We start from the raw sequence: 23,059 nt of genomic DNA on the forward strand, positions 1-23,059 counted from the left end.
CAGTTAGAGATCACTGGGTACTCTGACTCGGATTTTGCGGGATGCCAAGACAGCTTAAGATCATCTTCAGGCTATGTCTTTCTGTTAGTTGGTGGAGCAGTTTCTTGGCGTAGTGCCAAGTAAGGTCTTACTGCTTCATCAACCATGGCAGCAGAATTCGTAGCAATTCTTGAGGCATTTGACCAGGGCATTTGGCTGAGAAATTTTGTCACGGGGCTGAAAATAGTTGAAGGGATTGAAAGACCACTCAAGTTGTATTGTGACAATAGATCAGCAGTCCTGTATTCTAACAATAATAGGAGCTCAACCAAGTCAAAGCACATTGACATTAAGTTCCTAGTTGTTAAAGAGAAGGTACAAAGTGGACAAATATCCATAGAACACTTAAGGACAAACTCCATGATTGCGGATCCACTCACTAAAGGTCTACCACCCAAGGTCTTTCATGAGCATACTGCTCACATGGGTGTGCTACAGCTTGAGGAACCTTGATTTTAGTGGGAGTTTCGTCCATTATGTAATTCATGTTCTATGTTTAATTGTAAAGTACAAATACATTGTATTTGGACTTTCTGATCAGAAATAAAGTTTAAAGTATTCAGTTTTTGGTTACTTTGTACATTTAAGTTATGGTATGATCTCATTCGATAAAGTAGGACCAGTTGAAAATTAACATGCATTGACCAACTTCATGTAATTTTCATGCTACACTTTTCATGATGGGTCTATGTCATTTAGTTGTGTCAGTACGGGTGATCATTGATGGGTTTAGTTATGCTTATTATGACGAAAGCCTCTTTGGTTCTATGTGCTAATATGATTAATGGACGGGACAATTTGGATTATGCTCAAAGTAATTGTAATGACATTTTTGACATCATAAAGTCTAACACACTCCTAAGGATACATGTGTGACCAGTGGGAGATTGTAAGATTTATGGGTCACATATGTAATTAATTAATTAATAAAGTGTGTTAGGGTCATTATATAATTAGCCAATAAACTAGGGGTCAAATAATATATAATAGTTTATGGCTAAAGAGCATAATAGTTATGAAAATTAATAGTGTAGATACCAGACAGTTTCTAATTTAATGAGGGGCTGAATTAGAAATACTGCAATTTGGGATATAACTAATAATAGTTATATATAGGGGTAGTGGTCTCCAAGGCAAACACAACAAGACTATTCAGTTTCACAAACCTAAAGGAGAAAACTCTCTGGTTCTCTCTATCCCCATCAAGAGAGCAACATTTTCAGGGTGTTTTGCTGAGGAAGATCACCCAACCCATTGGCTCTATCATCATCATCCCAGGATTTCATCAATGCCAATTCTCACAGATACGCTTCCGCCATTGGTTATTCATCATGTAATTGGCATGGATTGCTAACACTCATACCTTACAAAAATCTCTTTTATTGTATTCCAAAAATCTCTTTAATGACTAATGAACATACTCAACCCTAATATTCAACTATAAAAAAGGTTTGATATTATTTCAATAAAACTATATCATGCATGTTTAATCTTATATAAGTATAAATATAAAATAAAATGCAAAGTTTTAATAACATACCTATTAGTCGTAGTATTTTCTAGATGCAACAATCGATTGGTCCGTGCTTCAACAAATCTTTCCTTATAAGGAGTCAACCATGTGTTTATGACGCAGTCAAAGAAAATAATATCGACATGTTAGCTCAAACATTTGCTAAAGTTCCTCGTACTTCTTCTCTTCAGAACAATAAACAATTTTCCTCCACAACTCTATAATGGGTTATGCATATCTTTCTTTAATATATATTGTTTGCATTTGACTCCAACATTTTTTTTATATGAAGTTGATAAAGTAAATTTGTTGAAGATGAAAATAAAACTTCAATTGCATTCATTAAAACAAATTCTTTGTGAGTCACGATCACATAAGGAAATGAGGTATTTGAAACAAACAACTCTTTTAACTTTTTCAATGCCCAACAAGAGTTTTCTTGACGCTCACAATTCATATAAGCAAATGCAACTTTGAATGTCAACTTAGTTGAAGTTACACCAATAATTTTAAACAATGGCAACCTATACTTATTGGTTTTGTAGGTGTTATCCATGATCAATACAAGAGGAAACATGTTCAACAAAGTTATGGAATATGGGTGCGTTCAAAACATGTCACTCACAACGTTGGAGTCTTCATGAGTCCTGCTCCAACAAACATACTTCTCAGTTTCAAGTAACTTCAGCAGATGTTGCATATCAGTTCTTAGTTCTTTCAAATTATTTATGTATGTGTTTCGCCACTTATGAATTTGAGAGATATTAGTCACATTCTCCCTATCTCGATCTCTCAAAGTTGACAAGACGTGTCTCGGTGCAACGTGATACTTTGTCAGCTCATCAACATGTTTCTTATCTTCTTCTTTTAAGCGTTCCACAAATGCATAATTCTCAAAAGTAGCCACTAACTCATGGTTGTGAAGTCCACACATTAAACTAATAATCAATCCCTCATTATTCTTCAATGGTCTTGATCTAAGTTTAAACAGACACGTTTTAGTTGAAGTCCATGAGTTACTTTTATTTAACTTATATTTTCCACCTATATCACAACCAAGAATTAATTTTGACTTCTTTCCTCTCTTTTTGGTCTCTATATCAGAGCGAGTAATGATAATAGCTACTCGATTTTGTCAGTCAACCTCTCTTGCCCACGATATGATAGCTTCTTGTGACTCAAAAGTTTGATCAGTTGTGAATGCTTTAGTCAAATCTATACATAACGGTGTTTTTTCCATCACTACTTCAAAAAAAAAAAGTTAAAAAAAATTATGTGTCGAAAATTTCAAATTTTCGATAGAATAAAATTAACTATTAGAAATTTCAATGCACAAATTTCCAGTAGAATAAAGTAATTACCGAAAATTTCAAGCCACAAAATTTCTGGTAGTATAAGTAAATAATTTATACTACTAAAAATTTTGTGTTTTGAAATTTCTAGTAAACAAATTATACAGCCGAAAATTGTAAAAAGGAAATTTCTAGTAGTTTTAATTTGTATACCGGATTTTTGATGGAAAAAGTTGTTTACTAGAAATTTGAGTGAGGAGGTAATTTTTTTTTTACCTAGAATTGAATTAAAATGAAAGAGACAAATTTAAATTTTTTACATTTTGGGGAGTATAAGTCTAATTGGAAGAGTACAAAATTCAATTTTCCTAAACATAAGCTTGGCTTTTTGTTGTATTGTTCTACCTCTTTTTCTTTTGTCTACTTTATTTTAGTTTTTGTTGTTTCTTGTCTAGTAAAGTTATTTTTGGGTTTTGGTTCTCAATGCCACTCATGTGCTTCATCTATTAGTTATTAGACTCTGTAATAGTTGGGTTACTCTTCTTGGGGATTCTTCTTTTGGTTTGTATTGTGACATGGGCCTGGATTTTTGCTCGGGCCTGGATTTCTGCTCAGGCCTGTTTTCATATGAACTTCATTTGACAATACAAAATGGACCCTTTGTTATATGTTTGATATTGTGGTACACGGTGATTCATTTATGCATTATGAAAATATGTGCTCAAACTGAGGTGTTTGGTGATATTGATTTTGTTGTTTATAAAAATATTATTGTGTGCACTATTGTTTTGTACGTGCTTATGTATGTGGTACTCTTTTGACCCGCGATAAACTCAAGTGCAAGTGGTATTACAATTGGAATATTCAATTTTTATTAAAAGATTCATATATGCAATTTTTACATCGTATCATAGTTTTTAATAATAGAATGAACTATTTTGATTAAAGCATTATAATAACAGTTCTAAAAATATATGTATCAATAAGTAATTTAACCTACTATTACCATTATAATAACTAATTCACCTATTTATTTATGGCAAATTAGTGTCACGTTGAATCATGTCAGAAATTGTATGACCCCGATTACCGCAAATCTTGGACGTGTGAAGATATTGATAAGCTTTGTGCTGCATGTTTTCCATGTGTCAAGATGAAAAGCTTACGTGGCGCCTCTAAGCTTCATATGTTTTTTTTTTTTAATTTCATCCACACATACGGTAAAGATATTTCTATTTTGACAGTAGACTCAACAAAGATATGGGTTCCACAATCCATGACTTTTGGTACTTTTTAGTTTTTATGAAATCTCATGTCTCCTTGGATGCAAGCGCTTGTAACATCCCAAGGATGTACAATTATTTTTTAGTAAATGAACTTTTTGGTTTCTTAAAATAAAAACCATTGGGATAGATTAGTTTCTGACTAATTTTTTTTCTTGGTCTCTAATAAAAATAAATTCGATAATTTAATTTTTAAATTATAAACTGTATAATAATTAATAATATATATTGTTAAATTATTAAAATATTTAAACTTTTTATGTAATTTTTAATAAAAATATAAAATAATAAGTTGGTCTTTTATTTGAAAATCAAATAAAAAATAAACATAAATATGAAAATTAAAATTAAAAACTTGAAAAAAAAATTTAAGCAAGAAAACTTTTAACCAGATCATCTTAAAAAGTTGTTGCTGGACCCACATATCTCATTATTTTGTGAGACTGTCTTTTTCGTCATTATTTATTTTTGAAGTAAGCATGTACAATTATTTTATTTTCATCTTTCCAGAAAAATGTGCAATTATTGTGATGCCAAATTATTGCCTAGTAGTTCTTCTGTGTTGCACACTTTCCAACGAGTAAATTATAAAAAAGTAAGGGGAAATTACATTTATTTTCTTAAATGACTATCATCATCATCTGGTTTAGTTTTAAAAAATACTCATTTTTCACTAAAAAATTACTTTAAATATTTTTTTATTACATTAATATTTTGTATATCATTTATTATATGATATATTTAGAGTTTATATTCAATTTGTAAAGATATATATCTGATATTTATAATTTTAAAAAGTATAATTATATTTTTAGTAGTACAACTGAAGTGTGTATTATAATATTTTTTTATTTATAAATGACATATAAAATTGAAAGAGTAACAAAAAAATAAATGTTATATATAATTTTTTAATGAGTATAAAAAATATGAGTATTTTCTCAAAACTAGATGATATGCTAATATCATTTAAAGTAATCTCATAAGAGATAAATGCAATTTCCTCAAAAAATAATATTCTTAACAACTAATTTGACAAAAAAAATTGTCTTTAATATGAGTTTTTTTATTTATTTATAAATTATTAGATATATTTATTACTTATTTGTGAGATACTTTTTTTTATTAATACTACTAAATGTTTTAGAATATAAAGAATCAAAACTAACTATATATATAAATATGAATGATATTTTAGGTAGAGTTATTGAGTTAGTTCGAATGGGTTAGTCTCCAAAGTCCGTTAAAATATAGGGTTAGGCCTAATAATTTCAGCCCAAATTCTTCAGAGTTTTTTTTAGTCCGGTCTGAATAAACCCGTTATCTATCTAGGTTAACCCGTATGAGTACCGGATAGTCCGCAACTCGAATAATTAATTAAAACAAATAAAAATAGTAAAATTAACTCACATAAAAAAAAGGTTCAAAAGAAATTCATCTCACTTAGTTGGTTATATATATACATATTATTTTTTGTGATAAAATAGTATCTTTAGTTGGTTATATATTTTAAACAATCAAATTCTTTATTTTCTTAAGTGGACAATAATCCAAAATTTTATAAAATGTGAACATTGCTCAAGAAGTTTAAAAACTTATTATAGAGTCACATTAGAATTTGGTTTGAGTTTAGGTTATATTAGACAAATCTAAATTCACTTGTGTTATGATAGATAATATTTCTAACTTTTGGAAAATTTGAACTAATTTTAATTTGTGTGTTGTTTGGATAATATATTTTGAAAATTTTAAATTGAGTTTGTGTTAATTGAAAAATTCAAACTTAGTTTGCGTATAAAGAGTAAACCATAATATTTTTTAAATGTGCATGAATGAAAATGGACATTAAAATTGATTCATACTTAATGCATAAGTAGTATACTATAATTCTTTTAAATAGACATCAACGAAAAATTTCAAGTTAAAAGAGTCACAAAAAAATTAAAAATATAATGAGTAAAAAAAATATTATAAAAATGTGCAAGTTATCCGTCTAACCCGCAACCTATTTAAGATTGGGCTCAGGTAGTATTTTATTGGTTAATATTAAAACATTATTTTTTTGTCTGATCTGAAAAAACCCGTAATCCGTTAGGGCCATACACAAAATAAAACATTAATAAATTATATTATTATTATTTTTAATAAAAATAAAATATATATAATATATGTTTATATTTAAAAACAATAAAGATAATATATTAATTATTATTTTTTATCTTTAATTGATAATATATGCATAATTCTCAGTCAATTTTCTTCTGGTAGTATTTGGCATTTATCGTAATACTAAATAAATCAATATAATTAATAAAATATTTAATTTAATAAAAGTATTTTTATTTTTTAATATATATGAAATTATTGAATGTATCATTTATTTTAAGGCATATGCGTTTTTTAATAACAAAATATATGTACTAAGAAGAGTATAAAGATTAGGATTTTGTATATATATATATATATATATATATATATATATATATCCTATTTTTTAAAAAAGTTTCGTTAATTGTCATATTTTAAAAATTATTTCCTTAAATGTCATACTTTTTTTTTCAATAGGACTGATGACCAATTTTTTGAAACTCAATAGAAGGTCGTTTCTCGGAGAAAGCGACTTCTAACTAAGTAATATTTTTTTTTGAAACTCAATAGAATGTCGTTTCCTGAGAAAGCGACCTCTAATTGAGTAATATTACTCAATTAGAAGTCGTTTCTCCAGGAAACAACCTTCTATTGAATTTCAAAAAATTGGTTTTCAAGTGGTCGCTTCTCCAAAGAACGACCTTCTATTGAAAAAAAAAAAATAGGATCTTTTAGAAAATAATTTTTAAAGTAGGATAATTAGGAATTTTTTTTAAAAAAAAGGATATATATATATATACAAAAGTCTAAGGATTACTCTAACATGTGTACCGATATTGTATTATTTTGCATTTAAACTCAATTTTGGCACACAAAGTATCAAAATTATAAGATTTTAGTTTTTTTTTTTTTTTTTGCAATTTCGATCTCTAAATTACTCTTTTTAATTTTATAATTCCCTCCTAATTTTTCCGCAAATTTATATTTTGGTGACACAATTAATTGACATGGCATTTCTTTTTCTCAAAAAAGCAAAAGAAACTCGTATTAATATAAGCACACTCAGCAAAAAAGGAGTGCAAAGAAAAATAAAAAATACAAGCTAAAGTTTAAAAATAACGATGCATAGAAACTCATATTATTAAACATTTATTTAATATTTTATTTTATTATTTTATTTTTCTATCACAACATCAATATAATATATATATATATATATATATATATATATATATATATTATTTCTTTCTTTCTTACTTTATTATATATATTGGATGTGTGTCAAATATTTTCTAAAGTTCAATGAGGTTAGCTACAGGTCAAATAATTGAGTTGATATCTAACTCACAATCAACATGGACATTGTTATTAAAATTTAACACAGAAATCTTGTCACATCAGATCATCCTAATTAAAAATGACTCTTGCTTATATTATTAAATTATTTATACTTTACAATAAATATCATTTACGGTTTTTGCAAATATATGATAAAATATAATAAAAAAAAAAGTAAAATATATCTGGTTAATTATTAAAACTATATATTATACACTTGTTGAGGGTGTGGGGGTTGGATCTTCACAATATAGAATATTTATTTTGTAATTATATTTTTATAAATGAATGTAGTAGTATGTTGTTGTGGGTATGCAGCTTGCACTTGCTGGAGAATGCCAGTCTCATGAGGAAGAATATTGGAAAGCTGTTTGGCCCAACACTCCCATTCCCAGTTCTTTGCGTGAACTCCTAAAGCCTGCCTCCGAGGGTAATTTCTTCTCTCAATTATTGAGGGAAAATAAATCTATCATTAATTTTTTAGTCCCTAACTGTACTACGTAGGAATAATAACATAATCCGCACACACACGTATATCCACTCGAATTCTGAGTTTGAAAATGTTAATATCTACTCTTTCCGCATTGTTAATAATATTATTATTATTTTATATATATATATATATATATCATTATAAATTTATATACAACACTAATGATTTAAATTTAAAACAAATCCATTCAACTTAATAATATAGAAATTTATCAATTAAATTAAAATTTAATAATTTTTAATACCATTTTATAATGATGTATTAAGTCTAACTTCTCATCTCCCCAAAACACTTAACAATAGTACTATTACTTTTGCAGAATCAAAGGTAATATATATATTGCATGACGAGATAGTTTATTTTTAAAAGAAAAATTGCATGAAAGTATAACGAATACTAATATTATTAAATTAAATATTTTATTTTAATTTTAAATGTAAAACCTCGTCTTATCCATAGACACTACTAGGAATATTTGCCAAAGATTATTACAAAAACATATATAGCAAATACACTAATTATTTTTTAAATATATATGTTTGAAAGAGAATATTACTTTTTAAATACTCATGAGTCATGATTTATAAGTTACTAATTACTATAAGAAATCAGTTAAATTTAATAGTCCCCTAAAAATGTCGGGGCACACATGTATCCAGTATCCATATAGCAAAAAATTAATATAAAATTTAAATTATTTCAAAATAATTAATTATAAAAATAATAAAGTGGCTTTAAATATTTGATTATAAAGAAAATAAAGTGACCTCAAATTCCAGACTAAAAAAGATTAATTTCTAATAATTAATTATGGATCAACCATTCTTTTAGTTCTCGGAAATAAATAATGTTGTCATTTTTATCTTTATTGGTCAAAATTTAAGTTAACATTTAAATATTTAAAATATATAATTTATTATCATAAAATTCTTTAAAAAATACAATTGTTATTAAATGGTTTTTTATTGTTATAATGTCAAATATTAAAATGATTAATATTTTAATGATTAGAGGAGTTAAAGACTAAAGTCACAACACATACACTTTCATGAAAAAGTTTTACTTTAGCACAATCATAAATAAATAGTATTTAGATACAGTTACATAATGATATATATTTTTACGTACGTGTGCCCGAACACTATTTATTTATGTTTGTACCTAAACAAATATTTCTCCATTTTCATAGATTAAAATAATAGTTTATCTAATTAATTATTGAGTACTTATTCTCCTCTTCAATATCTAATTAAATATTTTATAGCCATATATTATGACACATGCAGGTGTTGAAATTGACGACCTTCCCATGGAAATTGACGACACACAATATCCAAAAACATTTTTCTTTGAACATGAACTTTATCCAGGCAAATCAATGAACGTTCAATTCAGCAAGCGTCCTTATGCACAACCTTATGGTGTTTATGCCTACATGCGTGACATTAAAGACGTTGAAAAAGAGGGATACACATATAATGAAGTATGTGTAAAAAAAGGACCTTCCAAAGGAGAACAAAAATTTTGTGCAAAATCATTAGGAACATTAATTGGGTTTGCAATTTCAAAACTTGGAAACAACATTCAAGCACTCTCAAGTTCTTTCATAGATAAAAACGAACAATACATTGTAGAGTCGGTCCAAAATCTTGGAGACAGAGCAGTGATGTGTCATAGATTGAATTTCCATAAAGTTGTATTTTATTGCCACGAAATTCATGCAACTACGGCTTTCATGGTTCCATTGGTAGCAAGTGATGGAACAAAAACTCATGCACTTGCGGTTTGTCATGCCGATACTTCGGGTATGAATCAACATATGCTTCATCAAATTATGAATGCTGATCCTGGTACTAATCCTATTTGTCATTTCCTTGGAAATAAGGCAATTTTATGGGTGCCCAATTTGGTTGTGGACAATGCTTATAGTACTAATGATGTTGTTTAGTACTTTTGTCCTACATAGACTGAGATTGTGTACCATAAATAAATTTTATGTTTGTAACATTTCTAGCTATAGCTAGAATATGGATGAACTTAATTGAGGTACTTTTGTGTGTTGTGTAGTACCTCAAAGAGGCACGATCGATCTCGTTGTTGATGTACTTTGATGATCATGTTATTATATTATAATGGAAATGTAGTGTGTCTTATTGTAGATTAATTTATTTCTTGAAAAAGTAGCTAGATGATTACCCAAAATTGCTTTTAGTTTGTATTTCTAGGCATGTATATTTTTGTTTTGTTTTGGGCTTGAATTAAGGAGACAAGTTCTTGTACTCTATTTTCATTTGAGTTTCAAAGCTGAATTCGGATCTAGTTGTTAGCTCAATTAGAGTTTGATATCATGTTGGAAATTTGCACAAGCCCATTTGGTGGAATAGTTGGATATTAGACTTTAGTGATCAAACAAATCCCTTTTACTTCAAAAGGTCCAAACTTATTGACACAATACCTCTTACCACTTTTAAACACCTCTAGTGTTTGTTTAAGTGTGTTTGACACACCGCGACCCACACATATCATAGCATTTCATCGCGAGAATACACAAGCTACAAATGTAACTTCAAAAGCAAGACATGTACAAGGTTTATCCACCACCAACATAATCACATACTTGGTCTTCTCTTTTATTTTATAGATAAGTGGCCTAGTGGCCACACACACGTGCACACGAAGAGGGGAAGGCTGGAAACTGAGATCAAATCCAATCACCCGCATAAACGTCCTCATAGCCAAATCAATAGGTTGTATCAATGATGACACATACTTAGATTTCTCTGTTCTATCTGATATCATACTTAGTATTATTCAACAAATTTACATTTTTAATGACTATGTATTTCATTTTTTCCATTATGCTTTTTGCTATCTAAAATTATTCATGTACTTTAGAGTGTTTTGTAGCAAGTTTGAGTTAGAAATATCACATTGTTTAGAAAAATGAAGGTTGAACAACATATAAATGAGAGAATTCATAAATTCAATGTCTTAAAGTTTTTGTTAAAGATGTGGTATCCAACTCACACGTGTGGTTGTTCTTGACCGGATGATTTCTTGGGTTTTCCTCATGACTCGACAGTGATACTAGAACCGATGGTTACTAAAGGGGACGCCTCCTTATATCGAAAGACTTCCTGACCAAGGGGTTCAAGCGGTTTAGGGTTATGTGTGTCGTTGATGTGTGGAGGTCAACGACGATATGTGGATGAAAAAGTTTTTGCTTGATGGAGAACATAACCAGATGAATGTAATGAACTTACTTGAGGGAGAGATTGTTGTGTAAAAAGTGTGAGATAAAAGTCCCACGTGTCCAATTCACTTGTATGGTTATTCTTGTTCTAATGTGGATGGTCCCCCAATCTCCCATTATGACCCAACACTCGAGGAGGAAGATGCTTGTGTAGCAAAATAGAAAACATAATTTATTTAAAGGTTAACAGTGATTTAATTTAGTCTCCTATAGTATGAGTCTAATTCAGCTTTAGTCTTGTAAATTTTTGTTTTATAATTTAGTTATTGCAATTTTAAATTCCTCCACATTTAGTCTTTGATAGTAGCGGTGTTTATTTCCAAACTAATCCCAAACAATCCGTAAATTGATTCAAAAAATTAAAAATCGCACAAAATCAAATATTATTGGATGTATTTAAATGTTCTTTAGTGAAAACCACTTGAATTGACTCAACTTTTAGATAAAAAGAGGATGTATAGTTTAAGATAGAAAAACCCAATAATACTAACAATTAATCTCAATGAACCCTTACAAATAAAATTTACATAAACTTACTACTTATATAGTAACAAAAGATTGAACCCCAATGTGTAAATTTTAAAGTCTATTTACTTACCAATAGATGAAACTCTGAGAGTTTGTTGGTCTATTTTTTCAATACAACGTACTAGACTCCTTAGCATTGACTAATTTTTTTAGTAAAGCAAAAATAGCTAGAAGCTATACTTGACCTTTGTTGCTTCATAATGTCCGTGAAACTCACAAATGGGCCTTTAAACCCAACTAATCTTGAACAACTTTGACCTATAAGGACTTTATTGGATTGACACAAAACATAAGGGAGCTCCTTCTTCAATATTCTTAACCTATTTTGTTGGAAATGATGATGATTTTAATGGAAGTTTGTTGGAAACAATGATAACATTTATGAGAATTAGTATTGTTGTGAATTGAAAAATAAAGAAGTCCCACATAAGAGAGATATCACACACTAGTAGGGTATATAAGATGGAGGTATGGTACTTGAGGTGTATCCCAAGGGTACCCCAATTTTATAAAGGAAGGAGAACGCAAACAAAATTGACCACCACCACACATGCCAAATTAAAACAAATATGAACTTTCAACTTAAGAAAAATTCATAAAAATAACTAAAACAAATATGGGCTTTCAACTTAAGAACAATTCATGTTATATTTTCCATTTCCATGAGAGTGCTATTGGAATTAGAAACCAAAGTGATCAAAAAATCAAAGTTATCAGTGGCTATAACAGCAGAAGCAACATCATCTTTATTCAAAGTTCGTCTTTTACCATCAATAGCAATGTTCCAAGAGCTCTTTGTAAGTTCTTCAATGAAAAGCTCACAAGCTTTGGAGAAAACAATTGGAGCAACCCCTGATATCATTTTCACATCCTCATTAGATTTCTTCATTATTTTCTTTATTCTTGCTAAAGGTAATGAATGAGGACCGGTTCTTCTTGACATTCCACCACATAGTAAACTTGAATATTCACCAGCTTGTCTCATATTGTTCTCTGTTTTCTCTCTTTCTCAATTAACTTTAACTATTTTTGAGTTGGATAATATAAGTGTCAATTTTAATGTTATATATATAATTAATTAAAATTAAATATGTTATAGAAAAGTTGAAGCTTTCACTGTTTTTGCATGGCCGGGCTAAGCCTGCTTTTGCCGGCTAATTGAAACTAGAGAATGTGTTTTTATAATACAACTATTTGACTCCGAGACTTTAATCCAACATATTTAAAAGGTAAAATATATCATGAATCTTTTAATTTTTGCAACAATAATAATTTGTTCATTCATATATTTTTGTAATATTTGTTTTTTTTTTAATTATTAATAAGATCTAATTCAATAAATACTACCGAGTTGACTATCAATACTACTTTACAAGTACATGATAATGATATTAATTATATTTTTTGAATTTAATTTTCGGTAATCTTTCAAATGAACCTTTTAGACCCAACTAAATGGCCCTTTTTGAATTCTTAATAACTTTATTCTAATTTTATTTTAATAAATTTACCCTTCAATAAAAATACACATTCAAACGAGTTTTGTGGTGAAATAAACATTAATTATTAAAGTATATATCTACAAGTATATATTGGGAATTTTCCAGAAGTAAAATTTATAAATATACTAGCTGCTTTATGTTTCTTACTCTTTTAATTTTATTACAAATTATAAATAATATACACATTACATATATACTTATATAGTATAATAAATATATTAATAATTTAAATTTTCAACTTAATTATACATAAAAAATCAAAGAAAAATAAAATTAATAAAGAAGAAAAATTGAAGTATTAAAAAATATGTAGTATAATCAATGAATAAATATGTAGGGTAGTTTAAGTCAAAAAAGTCTTGGCCATAAGAAAAATCTTCCCCACATGATTGGATTACCGTTTCAAATTCAGCTTTGACTTATTAGAGACTTAAGTTGCCAATCGTCTTAAAGCATAATTTCAACCGAAACAGAACTTTGCAAATTGTTCTTTCCGACTCCCACTACATCTTACCTAAAAGTATTTTTTTATTTGTTTTTATAATCATGTAATACATAAAAGTGTTTTTGTCTATCTGTGGCGCAACTTTACAACTAGGCCATCCAAACACATATGAAACCTAAAGAATCTTTTTAGTTTTAAAATACATTATAATTAATTTACAAAATTTTAAAATTTTAAATTTAAATTTTAAATAAAATATTCAAGTTAATAATATTATAAAATTCTAATTTAAAATTTAAAATAAAATGTTAAATTTAACAATATCAATATTAGTAAATCAAAATAGAATTTAAGAACATCTCAAAAGAATTTTAATATGGATATTTGAAGTTTATAATAATGTTTTACTTAAATTTCTAAAAAATTTAGTAAAAATTATTTTTAAACACTTTAGAATATAAAATTATTTATTGAGTTAATATAATCAAACTTTTATAATATTTATTTTTAATCGATAATACAGTCAACTGATTTAGTATGTGTTAGAACAATATTAATTTTATATAAAAATTTATTAATTTTAGTTTTAAAATATTAAAATATGATATTTTTTTATTATATAAATACTAATTATTTTTTAAGTTTAAAATAATTATTTTTTGAGTTTAAAATAATTATTTTTGTGGTCTTATCTTTAAACCAACTTTATTTCACATTAAAGTTTTATGAGAGTGACTAAAGTGTGATAAAATTAAAATTGATCAAGTGTCAAGCATTGTTATTTTTCAAGAATGAAAAACACAATTCACCTTTGTGATTTTTTTCAAAGAGATGTATACATATAATAAGACCGAGATGTAGTATTACTTTTGAATTATCGTCACAACCAACCCCGACATACCACTTTTTGTTTTATAGTGCAAAATATCTTTTTCCACAACCAACCTCACAATTTGCAATAAATACTTAACAAATTAGTCTTTCATTTTGTTGGTAACACTTACCTAAAGTTTTTAGCAAAATTACACTTCAACTCATTCAATTTTTTAATTTAATTTATTTATTTGTAACATTTAAGTCTTTTATTTATATTTTTTTTATATGGATTGTTTATCTTTTAAAATATGTACAATTTAACCTTTTTCCATTTTTAATTAAAAAAAGGTTGCGGTGACAAAAACATAAGATTATTATTAATAATTTATAATTTTTTATTAAAAACAAAAGAATCTAAAATATATGAAGATCTTTATCATCTTTAAACAAAAAAAAAAGTATCCTCAAATACACTTACTATATGAAATTTGACTTTTAGTAACAGTCAAAAACCGTAGATAATGTCTAAAACCCGTAGCTATAGCCCAAAAACCTATACTGGGGAAAATTTATTTCGTGGTATAAGTTATAGTGACATACTTTTAACTGTTGGACAAGACCATGACAATTAGCTAAAGACTTTTTACCATTGGTATAGAGCTCAGCAAAATTTTACAATTACTATACCAATAGTTTGTTCCATGGGGATAGGTTTTGATAGAAAATAATTTTATTTTAATATAGATTGTATATAAATTTAATATTTTATTTTACAAACATAATCAAACTATAAAGAAAATACACAATAAAATAAATATATTTAAGAATCAACATGAAATAAAAGTTTCTCATCATAGATATTATAAATTAACAAAAATTCTTACAAGCATATCAAAATAGTTAAACCATGTAAACTTTAGAGTTTTTACTAATAATACAAGAAATATGTCTTACTAACAAAATAATAGGCATATATAACAATTTTTTAAAAAAATTAAATATCTACTTAATTGTCAAAACTCTCTCTTCAATGACAAATTAATTTTAAATCTTCACCTACAAATAATAATAATAATAAAAAAAAAACAAATGAAATGGTTAGAAGCACTAGAAGTATAAGAACCTATATATCACAAAAAATAAAATATGTTATATATGAAAAATAAGGTACCTTTAAATAATTTTATTAATTTTTAATAGAAATTCAAAGAAAATCTAAAATTTATTGAGAGTCTGAAGATTTTGATTTTTGAATTTACAAGATGATAGAAGTGAACATAATACAAAAACTAATGTTTTTTGGAAGTGTATTTGAGTGGACAATTTCTTTTGGTTTAACGAAGAAGGTGACCGAGTAATGAAGATAATTAAGATCTTCATATATTTTGAGTTTCTTTTGTTTTTAATAAAAAAAATAGTAATAATAATTATATGTGACTTGTGAACTTATTATTAAGGAAAATCAATTATTAATTTGTGTATGTTTTATAAGATAAATAATTTAAATAAATAAAAAATAAATGATTAGACTACTATTAATAAATAAGATAAATGAACTATAGTGTTTTTTTTTTAATTACGAAAATGAGAGACACTTATTTTGTTATCAAATTTAGAGAACCGTCGAACTTATTAATGATTAATAATAAAACTTATATATATATATATATCATGCTAATTGTGAAATTCGGAATATGCACAATAGGTGTAATTAGTTTTGCTCAAAGTAATATCGACACATCAAAATGATCCGGCACAAGTAAATTTAGATACTCTTTATTAATACACAATTTCATTTGGAAAGGATAGATTCGTGAAAAACTATTATTATTATTTTTAAAATAATATTATTGTATTTTGTATCTATTTTTCTATAAACAAATTGTCCATTAAACAGAGAATTTTAATCTTTAAACGCTTTAACATTTAGTAATTGGATTTTAATCTTTAAAATATTTCTCATTACGTTTGAGATTAATTTATGTAATAACTGATAACTGCAGCATTTGTTTATCCATTAAAATATATTGATACATCACCTACATACTTTATTTAATAACTCATCAATGGCATATATGCATATAATTTTATCAATTGAGCTATCATAAAGTTTTAAACTACTAAGAAAAATAAAGTTTTATAACTAATAAATACTTTGTCAAATAATTTAACCGAACATATAATAATTAAGTATGACAACAGCTATGTGCAGATGATATAAAGAAGCATAAATGCTACCCGACGTGCAGGTAAGCATCATGGTCGAGTCAAGAAGCCCTATGTTCACACTTCACACAACAAGTCAATTAACCAAAGAAAATTATTGTGTTCTTTTTTCAGTTATTTTATTTTATTTTATTTTTTTGCCTTTGTTCAATATCAATAATCCCCATAAATGAAGCTAGATAAACTTCATAGTACTTGAAAAGTCACACAACAACTTCAAAAATGTTATGTCTTTGATCAAAATGAGTATAATTTTCTACACTTATCTTATACTTATTTATTTTTCTCAAATTTCTCTAGCACTTGATTCTATATCTCAATCCATTCCTCTAAAAGATGATGGCAACACTTTAGTTTCCAAAGATGGAACCTTTGAACTTGGATTCTTCACTCCAGGTAGTAATTCCCAAAAACGTTACCTTGGAATTTGGTACAAGAAAATCCCAATTCAAACAGTAGTTTGGGTTGCAAACAGGGTCAATCCAATCAATGATTCATCTGGAACATTAACCTTAAACATCAACGGTAACCTCGTACTAACTCAAAATGAAACTATTGTTTGGTCTACAACAACAAAAAACTCTCTTGGAAAAAAACAAGTTAATCCAATTGCTTTTCTTTTGGATTCTGGAAATCTTGTTGTAATTGATCAGAAAGAAGCTGAAAAAGAAAAAAAATCATATTTTTGGCAAAGTTTTGATTTTCCAACAGATACTTTTTTACCAGAAATGAAGTTAGGTTTGGATTTTCGAACCGGTCTTAATCGGCGATTAACGGCTTGGAAGAGTCCTAATGATCCATCACCTAGTGATTTTTCATTTGGTTTAGTGTCACATAATAATCCTGATGGATATATGATGAAGGGTGACAAAATTTTCTATAGAAGTGGACCATGGAATGGTTTACATTCAAGTGGTTCACCACAAGTTAGGCCTAATCCTATTTATGAATTTAGGTTTGTTTTTAATAAGGATGAACTTTACTATACTTATAGTCTCAAAAATTCGTCGGTCATTTCGCGATTAGTACTTAATGCAACTGCTTCTGTTCGTAACCGTTATGTTTGGATTGAATCGGCGAAAAGATGGGAGATTTATACTTCGGTACCACTGGATTTATGTGATAACTATGCAATTTGTGGTGCTTATGCGAGTTGTGTTATTTCTGATTCCCCTGTTTGTCAATGTATAGAAGGTTTTGAGGCTAAGTTGCCTCGAGCGTGGAACTCGATGGATTGGTCTAATGGATGTGTTCGAAAAAAGGCGTTACGCTGCGAGGATAAAGAGAAGGATGGATTTGTGAAATTGAGTGGTGTGAAAGGGCCTGATACTACATATAGTTGGTTGGATGAAAGAATTGGTTTGGAGGAATGTAGGGTTAAGTGTTTGGATAATTGTTCTTGTATGGCTTATGCAAATTCAGATGTTAGAGGAGAAGGGAGTGGATGTGCATTGTGGTTTGGTGATTTAATTGATATTAGAAATTTTGCAGCTGGAGGACAGGATTTATATGTTAGAATGGATGCTTCGGAATTAGGTAACAAAATTACGCCATGTTTCCTCGAGTGAAAATATTTTGTGTTTTCATTTTCTAAAATGTTTATGCATTTCCAATTTATTATAGTGTGTTTGAAATTATCCTGAAACCATATCCAAATGTCGTGCATTTATTTACTTTCAACGTGGATCCAAACATTCATTTAGTCATTTTTCAGAAAAATAGTTATGTTTGGTCTTTGAATCTTTTGAGTTCCCTTTATGAATTTTTGATATAACTATAGTTTTGTGTTTGGTGAAATTCAAGTAGAACATGTCAATGTGGGATCACACAAGAAGAAAGGAGTGATGGTGGCAGTAACAGTTTTGCTTGCTGTGGCTGCGCTTTCCGGTATACTCATACTTGCTTGGTGTTATAGACAGAAATCAAGCAACAATGTAAAAGGTGTAGTTTCCATTCTCAAAAATGAAACAGAAAGTCTAAATTTATGTGTTAATGTTAGTAGAATCACATTGTATGTATGCATATTTCAAATTTGACTAAGGTGTTGCTCCATGAGGTTTTTATGATAAAAGCTAAAAAATATCATCATAAATAACATGTAAGACAGTGAGTGGTTTAGCTGCATTAAGACCATGACTGTCATGCAGGACTCAATTGTCAATCACAGAGCATGTGACTTCACTTCTATAGAGTTGGAAAAGATAAATAAGTATTTCCTTTCGGTTGGTTGTCGCATACTCTCTCTGGAATGGAATATAAACAAAAATAGTAGCTAAAAAGTTGATGCATCTTTTCATTGAGAAAGAGGATTGGTTAAATAGAAGAACTCTGAGTTAGTCGAGGGGAGTATGAAGTTTTCATGAGCTTCGGTGAATGTTGAATTGATCGAGAGTACCCTAAATCAAACCCTAAGTGAAACAATTTTTGATCAAACTTTATATATTTCTCAGCCGAACTTCAGATTATCAGAACTCCTGTACATGAAAACCGAAGATGTAGAAAAAAATATATGAAGTTTAAGTCCTTTCAAAATTAAAAATGTAATTGTTGCAGCAGGATATATATGATGCTATGCTTACCACAGATCTAAAATCACCAACTTTACTTTATCAGATAAATCAGAGTTCATTATCAATGAAGATCAATACAGTGGAATGCAAGTGGATGATGGTGATCTACCAGTCTTTAACTTGTCAACAATTGCAAAGGCCACTAACAACTTTACAGTCAATAACAAAATTGGAGAAGGTGGCTTTGGACCTGTATACAGGGTAAATATCTTATAGATTTTTATGACATTAAAAAATAAGATGGAGAAATACAAAAATAAAAAATTAACATTCATTTTAATTGAAGTTTTTTAATTTCAGGGAATTCTAGCTGATGAAGTGGAAATCGCTGTGAAAAGACTTTCAACAAGCTCAGGCCAAGGATTGAATGAATTTAAAAATGAAGTAAAATTGATTGCAAAACTTCAACATAGAAATCTTGTGAAGCTTCTTGGTTGTTGCCTTGAAGGAGAAGAAAAAATGTTGGTTTATGAATACATGCCTAATAGTAGCTTGGACTCCTTTATTTTTGGTATGGATCCAACAAATTTTCTTTTTAATTTTGTTAATTAGTGTAGTTAAATGATTTCTGCATTTCTTTAACATTTTATCATTCTATTTTTATAATCAAAATATGTCTTTTTTGTTTTTTTTTTAATGGAAATTTGGAAGATAAGGAGAAAAGTGAATTACTAGACTGGTCAAAACGATTCGATATTATATGTGGAATTGCTCGGGGACTTATCTATCTTCATCAGGATTCGAGACTAAGAATTATTCATAGAGATTTGAAAGCTAGTAATGTTTTACTAGATAAGGAATTGAATCCCAAAATATCAGATTTTGGCATGGCTAGAATTTTTGGAGGAGATCAGAAAGAAGGAAACACAAGGAGAATAGTTGGGACATAGTAAGTAAACAAGTATTTTTCCAATCTAAGCTTAATTCATAGTACATGTGTAATTCTCCTTCTTAACACTTAAGAATGTTATTTTAAATTGTTTGTGCAGTGGTTACATGGCACCAGAATATGCTACCGACGGTCTATTTTCAGTGAAATCGGATGTCTTTAGTTTTGGTGTTTTATTGATGGAGATTATATCAGGAAAGAGAAGTAGAGGATATTATAATCAAGACCAGATCCATAATCTCATAGGCTATGTAAGTATATGATTTTTTTTTGTATACTGTCATTTTGATCCCCTAAATGCATGAGACGTTGTCACTATAGTCCTCAATGTACCGAAATTGCAAATACATTAGCAATATCTCTTTTGTTAGTAATTTTATGGACTGAATTGACTAATGAAAAACACATTCAATGATTAAACTGAATAACTAAAGACATTTGCGGATTAAAATGATTAACAAAAGACATTTATGTATGTTTTAGTAATTTTGATATGTTCAACGACTATTGTGATAGCGTCTCACACATTCAAAGATTAAAATGGATGTTTACCATTTTTAGTTAGTTGACCTGTATAAAAAAATAGTGTTACAATCAATTTAAATGTTTTTCTTTTCAGGCTTGGAAACTTTGGAAAGAAGGAAGAGCAATAAAATTGATTGATAAAAGCATAGAAGACACTTGCTTTATGTCACAAGTATTGCATTGCATTCATGTTAGTCTATTGTGTGTTCAACAAAATCCAGAGGATAGGCCTGGAATGTCAAGTGTGATTTTAATGCTAGTAAGTGATTTTGAATTACCTGAACCCAAACAACCAGGATTCTTTTCAAAAGATTCAAGTGAAACAGAATCCTCAACAAGTAAACATCTACTAAGTTCTACAAATGAAATAACCATTACTTTATTAGAAGCTAGATGATAATTCTTATCCTAGCACATAATTGTTTTTTGTATTTAGAATATTGTAGTGGAAGTTAAGATTGAATGTAATATCTGACTCACATTGATCCTACACTACCTTTTTTGTCTCAACAAAATTAATTACCTATGTTGTATTAGAGTTTGACATATATTTGTTGGAGTTCAAGTGTTAGTGGTTAATTATATATCTATTAAGAGTAAAGAAAATGTGGAATATATATATATATTGTCTTAAGATTTTGGGTTGAGATGAGGTATGGTATCAAAGTATCTTAAGGATCTTTAACGTTTAGTCCATTTTTGTTGTCGATTAAAAATGAAAAAATATTAAATATATACGAAAGGTAACATATACCCATTATATTAAAGTTTTGGATTGAAATTTGGCATTTATGTCTCTTAAAAATTCAAAATGTTTAGTACAAATGAAATTACAAGTCTAAAGAGATCATTTTTTTATTTGAATATAGGACTAAAGAAATCAATATAACGAGGTCTTGAGCCAGAGATAATAAAGTAAAAATTAAAAGTATTTAAAAAATAAATTAATTATACATGTATATTAAAAAAAATAAAAAAAATATAGTTTTATTTGAGGTAACTAAATATAAAAGTATATTAATTTATTAAAAAACTGGATGGTCAAAGCTACCTCAAGAGTACACATAGTTTCCCCTCTACAAATAAACAACATTTATAGTTGTTGTAAGAACAAAACAAGAAAAATGTTCACAAAAAGAAAATAGAAAAATGAAATTATTTTATAATCGTCCTTAATATTTCTTTTTTTTGACGCATATATTTCAAATTGAAAAGAATAACTCTAGTAGTATAGTCTACATCCAAACTCGTGTTAACAAATCGAAAATCTTGTATTTATTATTTTTTGGTAGAAAAGATGTTGTATTTTTACTATGCTGACAAACAACTTAAACTAACTTCTCAATTTATTTAATAATAACATAAACATTATTTTTCTTCTTTCTTTTTATTTTACAAAATACGTTATTTTTCTGTATGGCGTATATTTATTGAGTCCAAAAACATAAGAAATAAATTTGTTAGCAGTATTTGTTTTTAAGCTTGAGGCCCTTATTTTGGTGGCTTAGATGTTGGGCCAAAGCAGTGTGGAATTTTTGTGTTTGTCCTCTACTCTGGCATTTGCTGATGGCAGATTCTCCCCTCTCCCAAATAACACAGGAAGTTTCTAGAAGTTACGTTCTGATAGTTAAAAATTGAATGAAAAATATTATCAAAAGTGTAATTTGATAGTGTTTTTTTGTACTTATGATTAACTACTGAGGGGGTAGATGTTACCTTTGCTCATTTGTTGCCCAACTTCCCAATTCTTCAACCGGGCCTACATTTTCAAAGCCTCTTAATAATAATAATTACCTAAAATGTTACTTCAAGAAAAAGAATTAAGCAAGGAATATTTAAATTGGAAACTGGAGGGTTAACACAACAAAAGAATTAAGCACAGTGAAAAAGTTTTGCGAAGTTTCAGATAGTATACTTGTTTTTTTTTATTTTGACAAAAGGCAATATACTTGTTACTTGATATTGATATAGAAAGTTGGCTTTCGTATCCCATAATTAATTTTATACTTCTCAAATTGTTAAAAATTTAAAATTATTTTTAAAATTTTCATTTATTGAATGGTAAAAAAAAATTACTTTAAAATTTCACCCCTCAACCAAATTTCCGGTACTTAAATATTTCAAATTTTCCATAGTACAATTATGTTATCGGAAATTTCGCCAATAAATTTGCGATAAAATATTTATAATACCGAAAATTTGTGCCATGAAATTTTCAGTAGTTACATTTTCTTTACCGAAATTTAAATTTTTTTAAAT

The 23,059-nt window shown here is 27.9% G+C and overlaps 3 protein-coding genes across 4 annotated transcripts; 2 read left to right on the forward strand and 1 right to left on the reverse strand.

Annotated features, from left to right (window-relative positions):
- The first annotated feature begins 7,865 nt into the window (after window positions 1-7,865).
- On the forward strand, window positions 7,866-10,157 carry LOC101503886 (unknown seed protein USP-like). Its single transcript, XM_004487686.4, has 2 exons — window positions 7,866-7,983; window positions 9,333-10,157. The coding sequence occupies exons 1-2, from the start codon at window positions 7,866-7,868 to the stop codon at window positions 9,992-9,994; spliced, it is 780 nt and encodes a 259-aa protein (XP_004487743.1). The 3' UTR covers window positions 9,995-10,157.
- Window positions 10,158-12,467: 2,310 nt separating this feature from the next.
- On the reverse strand, window positions 12,468-12,812 carry LOC101503561 (nuclear transcription factor Y subunit C-3-like). The gene has a single exon (XM_004487685.3). It carries the CDS (start codon window positions 12,810-12,812, stop codon window positions 12,468-12,470), a length of 345 nt encoding a protein of 114 aa, XP_004487742.1.
- A 4,031-nt stretch (window positions 12,813-16,843) lies between these two features.
- On the forward strand, window positions 16,844-21,344 carry LOC101494408 (G-type lectin S-receptor-like serine/threonine-protein kinase At4g27290). Of its 2 annotated transcripts, none has more exons than XM_012717412.3 (7): window positions 16,844-18,352; window positions 18,620-18,757; window positions 19,430-19,587; window positions 19,687-19,897; window positions 20,038-20,275; window positions 20,376-20,526; window positions 20,895-21,344. In XM_012717412.3, the coding sequence occupies exons 1-7, from the start codon at window positions 17,044-17,046 to the stop codon at window positions 21,195-21,197; spliced, it is 2,508 nt and encodes an 835-aa protein (XP_012572866.1). In that variant the 5' UTR covers window positions 16,844-17,043; the 3' UTR covers window positions 21,198-21,344. The 2 variants fall into 2 exon arrangements, with proteins under 2 accessions (XP_012572866.1, XP_004487639.1); XM_004487582.4 differs by having other exon boundaries at window positions 16,845-18,352; window positions 18,623-18,757.
- The last annotated feature ends 1,715 nt before the right edge of the window (window positions 21,345-23,059 follow it).

This window comes from Cicer arietinum, chromosome 1 (genome assembly GCF_000331145.2).
Source record: "Cicer arietinum cultivar CDC Frontier isolate Library 1 chromosome 1, Cicar.CDCFrontier_v2.0, whole genome shotgun sequence".
NCBI classification, from domain to species: domain Eukaryota; kingdom Viridiplantae; phylum Streptophyta; class Magnoliopsida; order Fabales; family Fabaceae; genus Cicer; species Cicer arietinum.

Coding starts and splice junctions, on each gene's coding strand:
- LOC101503561 (XM_004487685.3), bottom strand. CDS start 12,812: ATGAGACAAGCTGGTGAATATTCAAGTTTACTATGTGGTGGAATGTCA.
- LOC101494408 (XM_012717412.3), top strand. CDS start 17,044: ATGTCTTTGATCAAAATGAGTATAATTTTCTACACTTATCTTATACTT. Junction 18,353..18,619: donor AATGGATGCTTCGGAATTAG/GTAACAAAATTA, acceptor GTGAAATTCAAG/TAGAACATGTCAATGTGGGA. Junction 20,527..20,894: donor TCCATAATCTCATAGGCTAT/GTAAGTATATGA, acceptor TTTTCTTTTCAG/GCTTGGAAACTTTGGAAAGA.
- LOC101503886 (XM_004487686.4), top strand. CDS start 7,866: ATGCAGCTTGCACTTGCTGGAGAATGCCAGTCTCATGAGGAAGAATAT. Junction 7,984..9,332: donor CCTAAAGCCTGCCTCCGAGG/GTAATTTCTTCT, acceptor TGACACATGCAG/GTGTTGAAATTGACGACCTT.